Genomic DNA, 18,216 nt, shown 5'->3' on the forward strand with positions numbered 1-18,216 from the left:
TAAATCAATAACACAATTAACGCCGTACTTGGCAATATAAATTAATCAATAGTACAATTAAAGCCGCACTTGGCAATGGTTTTCCGATAGCACTCGCAAGTTAAGCACCGAGATATGGAGTTACAATACTCTGAGTGTTTTCATTAGCGCGTCTCTCGTCGCGGATAACAAGCTGCGAACATCACGATAAATACTATTCATTACTACGATGCTATTAATTAATTACTACAATTTGTGGATGGTGTTAAGTTTTATGGTGTTCTAGTCGCGAGAATTTTAATGTTAATACAGATTTAAGTATTTATTTATTACACTTTTTGCACACATTTTACACAAAAAACAGCGGACTTAACGCCTTAGGCGTTCTCTACCAGTCAACTTTTAGGTGGAGGAGAAACATGACATTATTTGTGTATACATATGTTAAAATCATTCGAAGATAAAGCGAAAGGTGGTGGTTAAGCTTGCAAACCCACATTAACATCCTACTTTACCTGATGAAAAAAACTTTTGCAGATGATGAAAAACGGGTACTAACAAAACTTAAATATTTTCCTCCATACATCACATTATACAATTAGTATAGCAAGGATGTACGGGCCCCCACGCGGGGCAGACGCGGGCAGACGCGGTTAACATCATCCGTACTAAGTCCAATCGTTTACGTCGTTCATTCATCAAGGAATTACTCAGCCGAACAAACACACAAACACAAGAATAACACTTATATATGTTCCGCCTTACTTGCGTCGCGCACGGCTGACCACAACTTATCCCCTATATTACGTACTTACTCGGAAGTTTCTGCCAAACTGTTCACAACTATATTTCGGTGCTAGCCACCATATTGGACGAATTAATTAGCGGTTTCAATATAGTAGCCAATAAACTTGATATTTGTTTTCGATTTCCATTATGATATTATAAAAATATAAAATATTTTTCATAGTATCTTGGATAGATTTGAAACCTGTTGTTGAAATAGCCTTATCTCCATCTATAGTTTATTATAACTAAAATAATTCCGTGTCCTATCAACTCCTGGAGATACCTTTCTTCAAAATCAAAGTCTACATTTATTTGTTGACGTAACAAAACATTTGCATAGGTTACAACTACACGCGGTATTCTACACTGGTTTATAATAACAGCCGGAATACTGCCCCAAACTGCGTCCATAGCGCCATAGCCCAGAGGCTCGATACTAAAATAAATCAGAAGCGGCGCTGACCCAGAAACTTAAAACTTTACACTTACGGACATAAACCCGGCTGTAATGTTCGTATGTAGCACTTTATGAGCACACAAACGGACAAACAGTCGCGTTATAGATACATCATGTTCTCGTCTTGTCGTCGTCGTCACGAAAGTAGATGATAAAACTTGCAGTTGATTTTCAATTGGTCGCCTTTTTACTTATTTTTAAATGAATACCTTCTTTCAACTAGAGATAGAAGAGTACAAAATAATTTGGCAACAATTTTTTATTTATTGAAAACTGTCAAATTTTTAGTTTGTCAAACTTTTACGACTGTTTACGCATGGCAGGCAGTCTAAGTACATTATGGAATGCAAATAAATGAATATGAATAAGTATACATAATCTATCTACATACGTTAAGGCTCCATATGCTTCAGTATTCGCTATATCAGCACTAAGTCGTATTAGGCTGTTATCAGCAGCTCGACTCAGCCTTGTGTCGCACAAAGACGCACATATAATGAGCACGATGGGTATCTAGATCAGCTCCCTTTCAGACCTCGCCTCCCACCATTATAAAACGGGCTCACATAATCTGATTAATGGCAGATCGCATCGGTAAAGCGGATCGCGAACATTGTGATTCCGACGTGTGACGGATCAAGCATATTTATAAAAACTGGTCACATCTAGTAGTAGGGGAGGCAAGGGTGCTAAACCGGGAGTGACTCGAGCGTCCATGAGACCTATTAGATTGCGAAGCTTAGATGATAAGAAGAAAAAAATGTCCTGACATACACACACTTTCATCGGTGGGTGGAGCGGCTATAAACTTTCAAAAATGTAAAAAAAAACAGTTGCATGGACATACTCGAGCGCGTCAGATATTAATAGCATGCACGTCGTACGTCATTTTGAAAACATACGTATATTAATCTGACTGTTTCCATGGTGGGGGTGGTCGTAGGTAAGGGTTAAAAATGGGAAAAAAAATAATTTTATCGAGCGCGACAGATTTTCAAAAGGGGTGTTAAGTGAACCAAAACGAAGTCTCTTATGCAATAATCTGACGATTTAGACGTGACCTAAACTCGTGGCCATTATTTGAAATTGCAAAAAAAAATCGCCATTTTGAAATACTCGAGCGCGTCAGATTAAGATATATATGGTTCATTTATGTACCCTTAACGTAATCATCTTATAATCTGACGATTATCTGGAGAGACTCGCTTAATCTGACAATGGAAAGTTTTTAAAACTAATAATAATCAATACTGTAACCTAATTTTCTTTGAAAAATTAACACCAATGTCTTTGTTTTTTAATTTTGTTATAATCATTATCTAAGTCGTGGTGGCCTAGTGGGTAAAGAACCAACCTCTCAAGTATGTGGATTCGATTCCAGGTCAGGCAAGTACCAATGCAACTTTTCTAAGTTTGTATTTACTGTCTAAGTTTATCTTGGACACCAATATCTGCACAGCAAGTACTTAGTACTTACAAGACATACACGTTGTAGCACTTTGGTATTCCTTTAAAACTTGAGATATCAATAGATTATTTAGTTTTAACTTTTACACACTTTTTGATCTATATCCCAGAACGGACAAACATTTCAACAAAGCTGTCATAATAAAGGTTGTTCTAGATAAAAAGGCCTATCCAATGATATGTATGAAATTGCTATTGGCGGAGTGTACCAATCTGCTCATACATTACATACATTTCTATAATAATTACATTGAATTATAATGACATTGATAAATATACATGTGACATAAACCATACAATTGAATCTATAATAACATGGCTTGACGGAAATATCTACGCGTAAATCTTACAAAAACTAATTTTATTCAATTTAATACATATAGATAAAAAAATAAGGCTCATCATCATCTGCCTAGCCTTTTTCCCAACAATGTTGGGGTCGGCTTCCAGTCTAACCGGATGACTAGGCCACCACGACTGTATAAAAAGAAGACTATACAGAGTAATTATAGAGGACATAAATTACAAGAAGTATACGAAATGGCATTTCTCGGTATCACGATAGACAAACAATGCAACTGGAAGGCACACGTATTTAACGAAAGTATCCAATAAAATGAATCGTCTTCGTTAAAAACAGTATATCTGCATACTATGTATGACTTCCTGAGATTAGCGAGTTCAAACAAAAAAACTCTTCAGCTTTATAATATTAGTGTAGATTATTTAAGACCCAAAATGTACCAACACTTATCGCAAATGAATTGAATTGAAAAAAGAGAGAGAGGAATAGAAACCTGGGAGGAGAATACCGGCATCACGTAGCTGCACGCTTTAAACTTTATCGATTAATTTTCCTTACTTCGGCTTACGGGAATCGTCAGATTATATATTTTTCGTGAACGTTGGATTATTCCCTTCAAAATAAAAAAAAATTAGCCGCGCTCGAGAAAGTCAAGATGACGTTTTTTTTTTACAAGTTTGTAACCTTCCTACTTCTTGTCGTCAATCGCAAATTGTCAGATTAGTGGAATATACACTTTTTAGCATATAACTAACTTACCCTATCTTAATCTGACGCGCTGGAGAATGTCAGATGATATTTTTTTTTTTACTAATCTGATCCTTTATTCTAGACGCGCGGCTGCATATACAGGGCTTATACTTGGTGGAGGTGTTAAATGGGGTAATAGGTACCTCCCTATATACTAATCTGCCGCGCTTGAGTAAATCCCAAAATCCCTTCTAGGCCTCCCCTACTATAGACAAATACTGAAAATAGCTTATCAAAACAAGCATTAAGAGAAGCTACTATAACTCACTGAAACTGTGATTCAAACAACGTCAAAAGGAATTTCCCAAATTCATACAGAAACCTAGTTATAGAACTCAAAGGCACAGCCATTATGTATTCTAAAAGAGATCTAACATAATTCCGTAGCCCGTCTTCGGTTGCTACGGGCTACGATGACGTAGCTACGCTCGTAGCATGTAGCCGCGTAGCACTGACATGTATTGGTTCAAACGATGGACTAACCGAGTGAACTAAACTAAGTTTTTCGGTTTGAAATTCCTTGGTTTTAACTTGGAATTGGTATTGGCTCACCCAGTATATTACCACAGTTTAGATATATTCTCTTGTAAGCAGTTGTGAACACCCACACACCCATGTGCATCGATGAACTTTTATCAGTGCTGTCAGTACCGAGTGTCATGTATCACATGCGTATGTTAGTGACATTTTTAGGCACGTAAGTAGGTAGCTTCACAACTGTTTACAAGAGAATATATCTACACTGTGACACTACTGTAATTTGTAAAGGAGGATATTGTAGCACGTTTGCTGTGGTATTGGTAGGCTGTCACTTATAATGAGGCTGTGACGCGGTGCAAGGAACGTTGCTTATAACGTCGTCGGTGACACGCTCAAATTGTAGCACGTTTGCTGTGGTATTGGTAGGCTGTCACTTATAATGAGGCTGTGACGCGGTGCAAGGAACGTTGCTTATAACGTCGTCGGTGACACGCTCAAATTGTAGCACGTTTGCTGTGGTATTGGTAGGCTGTCACTTATAATGAGGCTGTGACGCGGTGCAAGGAACGTTGCTTATAACGTCGTCGGTGACACGCTCAAATTGTAGCACGTTTGCTGTGGTATTGGTAGGCTGTCACTTATAATGAGGCTGTGACGCGGTGCAAGGAACGTTGCTTATAACGTCGTCGGTGACACGCTCAAATTGTAGCACGTTTGCTGTGGTATTGGTAGGCTGTCACTTATAATGAGGCTGTGACGCGGTGCAAGGAACGTTGCTTATAACGTCGTCGGTGACACGCTCAAATTGTAGCACGTTTGCTGTGGTATTGGTAGGCTGTCACTTATAATGAGGCTGTGACGCGGTGCAAGGAACGTTGCTTATAACGTCGTCGGTGACACGCTCAAATTGTAGCACGTTTGCTGTGGTATTGGTAGGCTGTCACTTATAATGAGGCTGTGACGCGGTGCAAGGAACGTTGCTTATAACGTCGTCGGTGACACGCTCAAATTGTAGCACGTTTGCTGTGGTATTGGTAGGCTGTCACTTATAATGAGGCTGTGACGCGGTGCAAGGAACGTTGCTTATAACGTCGTCGGTGACACGCTCAAATTGTAGCACGTTTGCTGTGGTATTGGTAGGCTGTCACTTATAATGAGGCTGTGACGCGGTGCAAGGAACGTTGCTTATAACGTCGTCGGTGACACGCTCAAATTGTAGCACGTTTGCTGTGGTATTGGTAGGCTGTCACTTATAATGAGGCTGTGACGCGGTGCAAGGAACGTTGCTTATAACGTCGTCGGTGACACGCTCAAATTGTAGCACGTTTGCTGTGGTATTGGTAGGCTGTCACTTATAATGAGGCTGTGACGCGGTGCAAGGAACGTTGCTTATAACGTCGTCGGTGACACGCTCAAATTGTAGCACGTTTGCTGTGGTATTGGTAGGCTGTCACTTATAATGAGGCTGTGACGCGGTGCAAGGAACGTTGCTTATAACGTCGTCGGTGACACGCTCAAATTGTAGCACGTTTGCTGTGGTATTGGTAGGCTGTCACTTATAATGAGGCTGTGACGCGGTGCAAGGAACGTTGCTTATAACGTCGTCGGTGACACGCTCAAATTGTAGCACGTTTGCTGTGGTATTGGTAGGCTGTCACTTATAATGAGGCTGTGACGCGGTGCAAGGAACGTTGCTTATAACGTCGTCGGTGACACGCTCAAATTGTAGCACGTTTGCTGTGGTATTGGTAGGCTGTCACTTATAATGAGGCTGTGACGCGGTGCAAGGAACGTTGCTTATAACGTCGTCGGTGACACGCTCAAATTGTAGCACGTTTGCTGTGGTATTGGTAGGCTGTCACTTATAATGAGGCTGTGACGCGGTGCAAGGAACGTTGCTTATAACGTCGTCGGTGACACGCTCAAATTGTAGCACGTTTGCTGTGGTATTGGTAGGCTGTCACTTATAATGAGGCTGTGACGCGGTGCAAGGAACGTTGCTTATAACGTCGTCGGTGACACGCTCAAATTGTAGCACGTTTGCTGTGGTATTGGTAGGCTGTCACTTATAATGAGGCTGTGACGCGGTGCAAGGAACGTTGCTTATAACGTCGTCGGTGACACGCTCAAATTGTAGCACGTTTGCTGTGGTATTGGTAGGCTGTCACTTATAATGAGGCTGTGACGCGGTGCAAGGAACGTTGCTTATAACGTCGTCGGTGACACGCTCAAATTGTAGCACGTTTGCTGTGGTATTGGTAGGCTGTCACTTATAATGAGGCTGTGACGCGGTGCAAGGAACGTTGCTTATAACGTCGTCGGTGACACGCTCAAATTGTAGCACGTTTGCTGTGGTATTGGTAGGCTGTCACTTATAATGAGGCTGTGACGCGGTGCAAGGAACGTTGCTTATAACGTCGTCGGTGACACGCTCAAATTGTAGCACGTTTGCTGTGGTATTGGTAGGCTGTCACTTATAATGAGGCTGTGACGCGGTGCAAGGAACGTTGCTTATAACGTCGTCGGTGACACGCTCAAATTGTAGCACGTTTGCTGTGGTATTGGTAGGCTGTCACTTATAATGAGGCTGTGACGCGGTGCAAGGAACGTTGCTTATAACGTCGTCGGTGACACGCTCAAATTGTAGCACGTTTGCTGTGGTATTGGTAGGCTGTCACTTATAATGAGGCTGTGACGCGGTGCAAGGAACGTTGCTTATAACGTCGTCGGTGACACGCTCAAATTGTAGCACGTTTGCTGTGGTATTGGTAGGCTGTCACTTATAATGAGGCTGTGACGCGGTGCAAGGAACGTTGCTTATAACGTCGTCGGTGACACGCTCAAATTGTAGCACGTTTGCTGTGGTATTGGTAGGCTGTCACTTATAATGAGGCTGTGACGCGGTGCAAGGAACGTTGCTTATAACGTCGTCGGTGACACGCTCAAATTGTAGCACGTTTGCTGTGGTATTGGTAGGCTGTCACTTATAATGAGGCTGTGACGCGGTGCAAGGAACGTTGCTTATAACGTCGTCGGTGACACGCTCAAATTGTAGCACGTTTGCTGTGGTATTGGTAGGCTGTCACTTATAATGAGGCTGTGACGCGGTGCAAGGAACGTTGCTTATAACGTCGTCGGTGACACGCTCAAATTGTAGCACGTTTGCTGTGGTATTGGTAGGCTGTCACTTATAATGAGGCTGTGACGCGGTGCAAGGAACGTTGCTTATAACGTCGTCGGTGACACGCTCAAATTGTAGCACGTTTGCTGTGGTATTGGTAGGCTGTCACTTATAATGAGGCTGTGACGCGGTGCAAGGAACGTTGCTTATAACGTCGTCGGTGACACGCTCAAATTGTAGCACGTTTGCTGTGGTATTGGTAGGCTGTCACTTATAATGAGGCTGTGACGCGGTGCAAGGAACGTTGCTTATAACGTCGTCGGTGACACGCTCAAATTGTAGCACGTTTGCTGTGGTATTGGTAGGCTGTCACTTATAATGAGGCTGTGACGCGGTGCAAGGAACGTTGCTTATAACGTCGTCGGTGACACGCTCAAATTGTAGCACGTTTGCTGTGGTATTGGTAGGCTGTCACTTATAATGAGGCTGTGACGCGGTGCAAGGAACGTTGCTTATAACGTCGTCGGTGACACGCTCAAATTGTAGCACGTTTGCTGTGGTATTGGTAGGCTGTCACTTATAATGAGGCTGTGACGCGGTGCAAGGAACGTTGCTTATAACGTCGTCGGTGACACGCTCAAATTGTAGCACGTTTGCTGTGGTATTGGTAGGCTGTCACTTATAATGAGGCTGTGACGCGGTGCAAGGAACGTTGCTTATAACGTCGTCGGTGACACGCTCAAATTGTAGCACGTTTGCTGTGGTATTGGTAGGCTGTCACTTATAATGAGGCTGTGACGCGGTGCAAGGAACGTTGCTTATAACGTCGTCGGTGACACGCTCAAATTGTAGCACGTTTGCTGTGGTATTGGTAGGCTGTCACTTATAATGAGGCTGTGACGCGGTGCAAGGAACGTTGCTTATAACGTCGTCGGTGACACGCTCAAATTGTAGCACGTTTGCTGTGGTATTGGTAGGCTGTCACTTATAATGAGGCTGTGACGCGGTGCAAGGAACGTTGCTTATAACGTCGTCGGTGACACGCTCAAATTGTAGCACGTTTGCTGTGGTATTGGTAGGCTGTCACTTATAATGAGGCTGTGACGCGGTGCAAGGAACGTTGCTTATAACGTCGTCGGTGACACGCTCAAATTGTAGCACGTTTGCTGTGGTATTGGTAGGCTGTCACTTATAATGAGGCTGTGACGCGGTGCAAGGAATGTTACTTATAACGTCGTCGGCGACACGCTCAAAGTGCGCCTTCAAATACATGACGCGCTATATATCGTGTGCTGTCTAAGTGCTTGAATGATGGCTGTAGACAAGTTAATGTCTTCAAAGATATATTGTGCCTTATTGCTGTGAAATACGCTAAATGTTCCTTAGAATATGGTAGAGAATAGTAGAAACAGAATATACTCATATTCTGTTTATTCTGTTAGCTGCGGTTAAACATTTTCTTCTTCTATATTTATAATTTATGAATTTTCTTAAAATGTATCTTGTCAACCAACTTCATTTCAAATAAATAAGATGTTGATTATCTTGAGAACAAGCGGAGGGACTTGTCACAAGTCTTCAATGTTACTCCAATTCTAGAGTCATTTAAAGACAAAGATATTTATTGGTTTCAAAAACAAATCCTAATCGTTCATGATCTAAATCGCTTTTGATCCTCTTTCTGACAGATATATCTTTGAACTCTTGAATATAATCTAAATTCGTAAGTTTTCCACATTGATGTCTAACACTTTTTTATTCATAACTACAGCTATATAAACTATTCGCGTAGCATGCTTATTTGAATAATGATTAGATGTACGTGTTATTTAATACCTACATTTCTATTTCTATAGAAAAATACATACTTGAAACTCAATGGCATATTTGTTATTTGCCATGTTTTCAACCGAATCCTACAAACAGCTTTCATTGAATCTTCCAATAAATTGAAAGGTTCCTTTTTAATGAAAGGCCGAGTCAACGGAATGTATAATCCTAATCAAATCAATTTTACACGAACACGCTTTTACATAGAAATCCTAACGAGTTGTATCTTCGTAGAATTAATTTCCAATTTAATCCAAGTTTTTGAAGTTTATTTTGAACCTTAATAGGCGTTATATTGCTTTCGATAAATTGGATCTCGTTCAAATCTCACGAGATATAGTGCACGATAAAATGGCAATTAAGATAAGGTTTTTTATCGAAATCATTGTTTTCTAAGTTTTTCTTAACTTAAATTACCATAAAAACTTAAAGCACATAATTTATTTAATATTTGCTTGTCAATGCAAGCAACTAAAGCCAGAGTTTCTTTCATTAGTCACATGGCCTAAATATAGAGAAGAATATCAAGTCAGATATGTCACATTTATCAATTTGAAGCCTGTCAAACAGTATTGAATTCACATGCGATATAATTTCCTCATATGATGTGACAGCTGAAGACAAAGTCCCCGCGTGCGTGTGTGACACGCGACAGTAACTCATCATTCACCCATTTGTTACTAACCTACTGAATGTTACTGCGAAGGTATTTGAGGACATATGTGTGTAGGGAAATACAAGTAACTTGTGTTCTATAGCTGTTGTATTTCAGTGTTAACTTCCCAAAACCATTTTTTTTTAGTTACCTTAACTTTTAATACTTAATATCTAGGTGAAAAATTAGAGAGCAAAAATTATTTATAACCCCAAAGGTTCCAGTTACACAATGAAGTCTAAACTTTGCAAAAACCTTTCACGAAGGAAATGAATCGACGCTTGATTTATTGCTCCTAATGACCCGCATTTTATATAGAAGAAGAAAAATATCCTTATTGGAATTAATCTGCATAATTGTGCGTTTTATTCGAGCATCAGTTTGCGACAAAATTGTCTCTCTCTGTGATTATTAGCTGGTGGCAGATTATATGAATATTGCATCGTGACTGCGACCCTCGCTCAGAGGAGCTTTCGACAAACTTAACTTCTCATTAATATTTCATGTCTTTAGAACTTTAACCTTCATAATATTGTCTTTTAACCTTTTATATGTGAGTAAGATCCTTAATAATTCTCAAGTTGATACTTTGAATCTGTTATATGGTAGATACGATAGCAAAAATCTGCCTTGAAATGAGCCATTGTGTGCAATAATGCAACTCAAGTGCAAGTAATTTCAGGTTTCCGTGACATAGTGTGAAAGTTGGGCATTTTATTTCATTCGGTGCTTGAAACTGGTTTAATCTTGGAATAGAAAATCTCAGAACAAGAAAACTTTCAATTTCCTTTGTGGATTCCAGTTCGTGTTTGAGTTACGAGTAATATGAAGGGACGATTACAGCGTAATATTATTTTTTAGAATTATTTTTTCTGTAGAATTTGCTACTCTAGTTTTTCCGCACAATTTATACATGTTAAATACTTTTCAAATACTACCAACCAATTTAAAAAATCCCTTTTTCCTTAAATATATTTTTGTTCGCCCCCATCACGAAATCACAGTATAATTCTTCTTATATCAGAGAGCTCGCGATTCATCAGCGTCTGCCGGAATTGGGGCAATATCTCGAGGCGAGATATTTTTGAACGCGCCGCACAACTTTTAATGAAGTGTCCGGAGCCCCGAGTTAAAAACTAACGCCAACTGCTTACCGACTCGCACTTGACTTGTCTTCACCACGATCAGACAACTTGTAGATGTATAATGGGTTAATTCGTCTGGAGTACTGAGAAGTTGGTGTAGTTTTCTTAATAGTCATAGGAAAAGGGATAATTTTTTTTATTAATACGAAATAAATACACATCGGACGGGCAACATTTTAATTGAGTTTTAAATCCGGATTTTACATGAAACAATATGGGTTTTCCAAAATCAAAGCTGTTCAACTTTAATAACGATTTGTATTCTTAATAGTTCTAAATCTCTAACATTAAACATAACCAAAACTCTAACTACCTGTACCACATTATATACAGATCTGAGTACTCCAATATTATAACCATATGCAAATAGATATCATCAGTCTCAAAGGGCGCAAACATTCTTACAAAGGCGAGCCGCTTGAATAAAACATGGCGGCGTGCCTTTGACCGGTAATTAGCTCCCTTAATTGTGCTCACACGACTATGTACTGGTATTCGTGTGTTATATTGATGTTAAATAGTGATTAGTTAATCACACGTTTAGGAATTCGTTAGTTTATTTTAGTCTGGCGATTGTTATCGTAGACGAATTTATTTTATTTCCAAATAAGTATTACTATTTTTATTGTTGAAAGTTATTGAACTTCAATATAGTTTTTAATATAACTTACATGTCTAACCGCTCGTAGTGAGTACACAGCCTTACACATAAGTAGGTGGTGAGCAATATCTTAAACAATGTCGAAATAAACTTAGTTCGACACAAGACAAACTTGCTCCGGCTGCGTACGCTCGCCCTAGTTAATTATTTAGCTGCGTTTTCACATTTCAAATATTAACCTTACAAGAGAAATTTAATCTAAAGCATTTCAGTGAGGAAATTCTACTGAACTACACATTTCAGCGTGTAAAGTCAACGGTACATTGGTATTTGGCGACTTAACAACTACGGACAAAGTTCTTGCTCTTACTGAATGTACCTAATTTCCCTCTTCTTGAAAATATGATATTTATTTTTCGTGCTTTTTGCTATCATGATGAAGTTCCTAGTTTAATTTTAGTTACTTAAAATTGCGGTGAATCTAAAAATACACACTTGTATCACTCGAGAAGCTAAATCGGTTGCCTACAATATTAAATGCGTGTTTAGCCAGTCATTCAAGCAGGATATAGCCTTGTAACTTTTTATTTACTTTCTAAAAAAAATCATGTAAGACGAGCTTGAAAGTGTATCTAGCTATTCTTCCACGTATATATTATTAACATGTAAGTTGTGCGTGTGAACGTCTGTTGTCCTGCGAAGTGTCGCTCTGTGTCGACCGGCGTGTCCCGCTTGTCCCCGGCCGCACGTTACCAACCCGGGTACGACTGATGACTGTCCTTCCTACCTTACTCACATGTTGTATTTCAGAATATTAAATCATGTAATATTGCTAGAAAAAACTGCGAAAGTATTGGGTATAGAGATGAATCTTTAGTGAATCAACTGTTGTTGAAATCCTATTCTATTGTCTTCTAGAATTAAGTCTGTACCCGATCTTAGACAAGAAGTTGTTGACCCCGATAGTATTTTAAGAGTTAAAAATCATTCAACCTATATAAAATGAAACTTCTACAAACACAAAGGTCTATACTCTAAATTATCTTAACCAAAAAAGGAAAAGTAACACCTTTTTACATTTCCGTAACCATATGATACACACTTCACTGTGTCAGTCCCCGTGTCAGGCACTGTGCCGGTCCCTCGTCACTGCCAGATATGTATGGAGTAATGTACTCAGCCTACCCTCTCACCTGCCATGTCGTAATGTTTGTATTGCGAGGGCAAGTCGCGCTCACAACTTTGATGCGCCATAAAAAAGCATCGGTCATGGAGTATTTCGTGTTTACATACAAACATACATTGAAGAAGATGTATATGGTTATCAGAAAACATGAATACAGAATCTCCTGATAAATATTATTTCCTTTTGCGGTCTATTAAAAATACAAAAACTAAATCTTTTCACAACATTGCAAACTATAATTTTTATGCTCAATTTGACTGTATGAAAATGATCGTTACAAATTAAACTAATCTCGTTACCTAACGTAGGATTAGTGCTCCATTAATTTAAAATCCATATTCATGCGCAAGTACATAGGTTAGTGAGTGTCACACATTGACACGTTATGTGACACTAACTTGTAATTGGGTGTTCGTCATTAATGTATTTATTTAGATGAAGTCGCTCGGGGCCGGCTCAATGTGAATAATATTCAACAAAATATGGCGTACTCATACAATATGTATGTAGGCCGACGGTAGCGTTATGTATGTTATTAATCACTTTTGTACGTAGGTATTTTCGATAAATAAATATACTGAAACAGAGCACTGGAATTGGATTTTTTTGGCTTATAATTTACATCGCTATGTAGGACATATTTTTTTAATTGTTCGTTTGATGTGCTTCCCTTGGGAATACTCGAGAGTATTCTCACATCATCAAATAAATAAGCAAACATATAAACAGTGCAAGTACATGAGTGCAACAAGCGACAGTCTCGGGTAGTGTCGACGTAACCTGACGCCGAGACCACTCCACTTGTATTACCGATAGACGACCTACTTAGACCATACAAATCACTGGATATGACATACCCGACACCATTAGATTTTGAAAACCTTGTAAATTTTTTGCTTTATTGTATAAGGCCATTCCATATTATGTCATCATCCTCTTATAATCTGCTAGCTGCATCAGCCAACGCGAAAAACGAAACTCGAAACTGTTTTTATCGTTTTTGTATCAAGCCAAGAAAATGCCTACGCATACCACCAGCCCCCGGGAAAAATCTCAACCGGCAGTCGTTAATATTCTGACGACGTAAGATAGTAGCATCAAAGTTTAGGCAGTAAAATTCTTTTAATACCATTCTTGCCATATCGTCCCAACTTACTAAGATCCAAGGCTACAAGTCTACGCTGCTATGGCGCGACGCTGCTACGCCGTAACTCGTAGCACCGCTACGTGGCTACGAGTTATCATGTTGCAATCGTTAGGTCTGTCTTTGTTAGTCGGATTCGATTTACAGCTTTGTATTTCAGTGTTCCTGTAAATATTTATTGTATGTACTGGATAATGTATTTATTCATTTCATTTGGTATCCCAGTACTTGTTTTACATTAAGTATTCAGGCTACGCCTTTAGCGTAGCGCAGGATAGATACTTCTCGTCGCAGTAGAATCTGAATGGATGGTAGTGAAAATGTTTAGAGAAAAAGCAAACTGTTTGGAGTCACACTTGTTGTAAATTGTGAGTCTGTTGGGGAATTCTATTACGATTTTAGCAGTCGTTTATTTATAGCTTTATATGTTCTTGATTGGTATTTAGATAAGAATTTCATATGTTTAACTTGCCAGAATAAATGCAAAATGAAAGCCTAAACTGATATGTTGCAACTAACACATAATATGTGTACAACATATTATGTTCTGTGCAATATTCCTACAATTTAAACTATAACAATATACCATCTGTAATGTCGATTCAAACTTAAATAACACTGTAACAAAAGCTCATAAAGCAATTTATGTGCGTAATACACAGTACATATAATACATAGATTTAGTCCTAACTCCTAACTGCTAGTAATATAGTCCTGAACAGCGATTACCTTGACTTCGACGCGAAGTTCAACAAAAACGTGTCTGGACGAATATAAGTTATTTCGTAGTGATAACATTGCTATTACTGAGGTTATTCATAAGTTCGTATTGGAAATATATCAGCACTTTACTTATGCAGCTGTCTGCCCGTGACCATGGATGCTGTAAAGGATCCGAAACGTGATTAAAACAGCATTAAATAATATTAATATAACCGCGATAAAATCTGTAAAAGAAGTTTTATTTATATGTTGCTGTAATTAGGTAACCATGGTTGGCAGTCTTAGTTTTACTTTTCCCAAGTATCATCTGCCCAGCCTTTTTCCAGCTATATATTGGGGTCGGTTTCCAGTCTAACAGGACTTTTCTCAAGTACGCATGCACAAAAAGCCTTCATCAACAGCTCCTACAGCCACGTTAAATATGCAGCAGTATGCTTCTCCAGAATCTGGTATATTCGGGGCGGAATGAGTGCGCCTTTGTAAGCACTTGCATTCTGTGCGACGCGCGCCCTTAAATATGCAATGCAAGTCTATAGTGCATAGTGCACTTAATAACTGGGAGCTAGGCTTTGAAAATTAGTATTTTTTTATCCATAGTGACATAGTTTTACACAACATAAAACAATGTGCCATGGCTTAAGGATACATTTGTCGATGAAATTCCTCGTGAAAAACCAAACAAGATATTCTATACACTTCCTAACCACAACTAATTTCGCAATACAGCATATAACTCATACATTTTCCATCTTCATGTAACTGCAGCACATTACGCAACTAAGTTATAACATGTATAATCAGTTCAACAAGGAGAACTCATAACAAGTTACTACGAAGCGTCTCACACGCATTACGTTAACCGAATCTAGAACTACTAACCACTATGTCAAACTTACTACAATAGGATTGAAATACGCGTTCTAATGTTATCCGGGGATTTCAAATTACGCACCAAATTACCTTCCTGTGAGCACTAATTACAATTTTAATTGAAAGTAAACAATGCTACAAATACACACATGTTTGTGCTGAAATTTTGCCTAATTATCAGGTGTATTAAACCGGTAAATGACTATTATATTCTATTTACTGATTTAAAATGGAACCGAATTGTATTTGATTAGGTATTTATGTCTCGCTAAGAGGCGACGAGTGAATTGGGTCAAACTAGGCGGCCGCGGGCTAACACTGAAAGGTTATTACTACCGCGAATTACCTATTGCATTTGTTGTGAAACTAGATTGTTGAGACTAGTTTAAGGATTTGATTTGCTTGCTATTTCATTACCAAGTCCTTATAGCGTTAAGCTACATCAACCAAACGTTAAGATCAGATGAGCCTTTGATTGACCTGTTTACAGATTACATAAGGTCTTAGGAAGCCAGTGGAATTTACTTGAAATCAATGTTAAACAATGTATTTTTCCATCACCATAGGTTTGCAACACCTATCTCAAACTCAAAAAAGTTCAAAGAAAAGTTCTAACCCTAAGTTCTAAGCCTAATTTGAATGAACGATTCAAATTAGGCTGATAAATCAGCGCTTTTCTAACTTTCAAAACAAAGGACAGCCGCCAAAACGTCCACCTGATACTACTTCCTATGTGTTCCTATAGTTATTTTGCTCAACTAATCCTCCTCATCTTTCCAGGGTATATTCCGCCTCGCCTGCGAGCACGTCCTCCGCACAATGAGACGCGGCCGCGAGACACTACTGACACTCCTCGAAGCCTTCGTATACGACCCGCTGGTGGAGTGGGGCGGAGCCGCCGGTGGAGGGGGCAAGCGTCGCACCACCGCGCGCGACGTACGCGCAGCCGTCGCCATGATGGCTGTCAGAGCGCACGAGTTGAAGCATCACTTTAATGAAGTCACGTGAGTATTTACTGTGCAATGTTTAAAGTATCAAACTGGGAGTTCCTCGATTAATGCTGAGTGTGCATAGGGGTGAACTGATCGCCTTCAACTGAGCATCAATTAATGAATGATCTCCTGAAAACAGTTTTGGATTTTGACCAAATTACCAATGTATACAAGGTGTTGATTTGCATTTGTGCCATACTTCAGGAGGAGGACATAAAATACGTAAATAATCGATTGGAATTAAAGTAGACGGAAAATAGCTAATATGCACTGCTTTTTTTGTCATTATTATGTCGTAGTATTTCAGAACTAATCCAATTTTATGAATGAAATTAATGAATAACCGTTGCGTATGCTTTGTGTTTGCGTTTGTGTGAGGGAGGAGCACGGTTTTGAGGCCAGTAACATACGCGCCGAGTTTGAAAACGGGTAGGTGACGTTGACGAATTTCGGGAAAAAAATTAAAATCAAAAATTTTCGTACCAATTTTTTTGTTGATTTGGGTTGAGAATCATTAGTATAATTACGTCCTTGACTATGGCACGCATGCAAATCAACAGCTTGTATAAGAGACCCGATATTAAGGCTACAGTGTGAACTGATGCTCTCATTCCAAATTCATGATTTTTAGCTTTTTTTTTGCTAGATTTATTTGAAGTTGTTAAATTATTATTCTGTTAGGTAAGGTTACTCTATCACTCCAAAAACTACTAAAGTCCAAAATAACATCAAAGTTATCAGTAATCTCGGAACCTTTGTGTTCGCTGCTCTCTATTCACACTATCCAGTCTTAAGCCATTATCAGGTTCGCCTCATAAAGACGCCTCACAATACAAGACCTATGTACGCTATATGTTTGCCGCGCGGGTTGCATCGCCTTTGTTACGTCGTGTGTACGATGCTCATCGTAGATTTACGTTTTACAGTCAAATGTACTATCATTATCTATGGTGTGGCCGCTGTGCGCTCAGTATGCGTCTATTTATATTGGCGTTAAAGATGTGTCATTCACGGTTTCGATACATAGTAAAAGTAAATACTGATAGATCTGGTGTAATTACTACAAAACAAAATCAAACAAAATCTTTTTTTTTTAACACAAATTAGAATACACATAACATAACAAATAAAATCTTTTACTTCTTGTATCTCCCTTTCCATGCTATATTAAAAGTAGTGAAGTCTAAAAGAACGACCACTATTCATTTCAATCCCTCAATCGGAATGATGGCTATAAATTATCATAATAACCATCGTTCCACGAAGTAAATGATTGGCTATCGACCATCGCCGACAAGACTAGCTACAAGAAATATCCAGCTTTTTAATATTCATTTTCTTCGAAGCCCTGAAATGCCGATATCTCCCGTCTCTATTTATAAAATGAGTTTAAAAGTGACTCACTAATAAACTGAAACCCATCGGGCACAAAGCGATAAATATGATCGAGGCCACCGATACACAGGCCGTCAATATTTGTGTAGTCTATTGTTTATGATGAATGAACAACATTATAGCTCACTGGCCCGTCAAAACAGATATATCGTTATTATTCAATCAAAACAAATTTATTGCGCTATTTGGCTAAAGAAGTATTGCTATTTGGAATTTTATATAATTTAATTTAACGTAACAGATACATCAGAAAGGAAATTACAAATTCATCATGGGTTCGGTGTTATCAAAGCAGAGTAACAGTACATTAGCAGTTCCCTACTAATTT

At 39.0% G+C, this 18,216-nt stretch overlaps 1 protein-coding gene across 1 annotated transcript in view; it reads left to right on the top strand.

Moving 5' to 3' along the window:
- LOC124634970 (serine/threonine-protein kinase SMG1) overlaps positions 1-18,216 on the top strand; it is a 144,550-nt gene that overhangs the window by 105,195 nt on the left and 21,139 nt on the right. Inside the window, exon 2 of the mRNA XM_047170673.1 lies at positions 16,282-16,505. Coding sequence (XP_047026629.1) covers positions 16,282-16,505 — 224 coding nt within the window. The remainder of the gene's footprint in view (positions 1-16,281; positions 16,506-18,216) is intronic.

This window comes from Helicoverpa zea, chromosome 12 (genome assembly GCF_022581195.2).
Source record: "Helicoverpa zea isolate HzStark_Cry1AcR chromosome 12, ilHelZeax1.1, whole genome shotgun sequence".
Classification (NCBI taxonomy): Eukaryota; Metazoa; Arthropoda; class Insecta; order Lepidoptera; family Noctuidae; genus Helicoverpa; species Helicoverpa zea.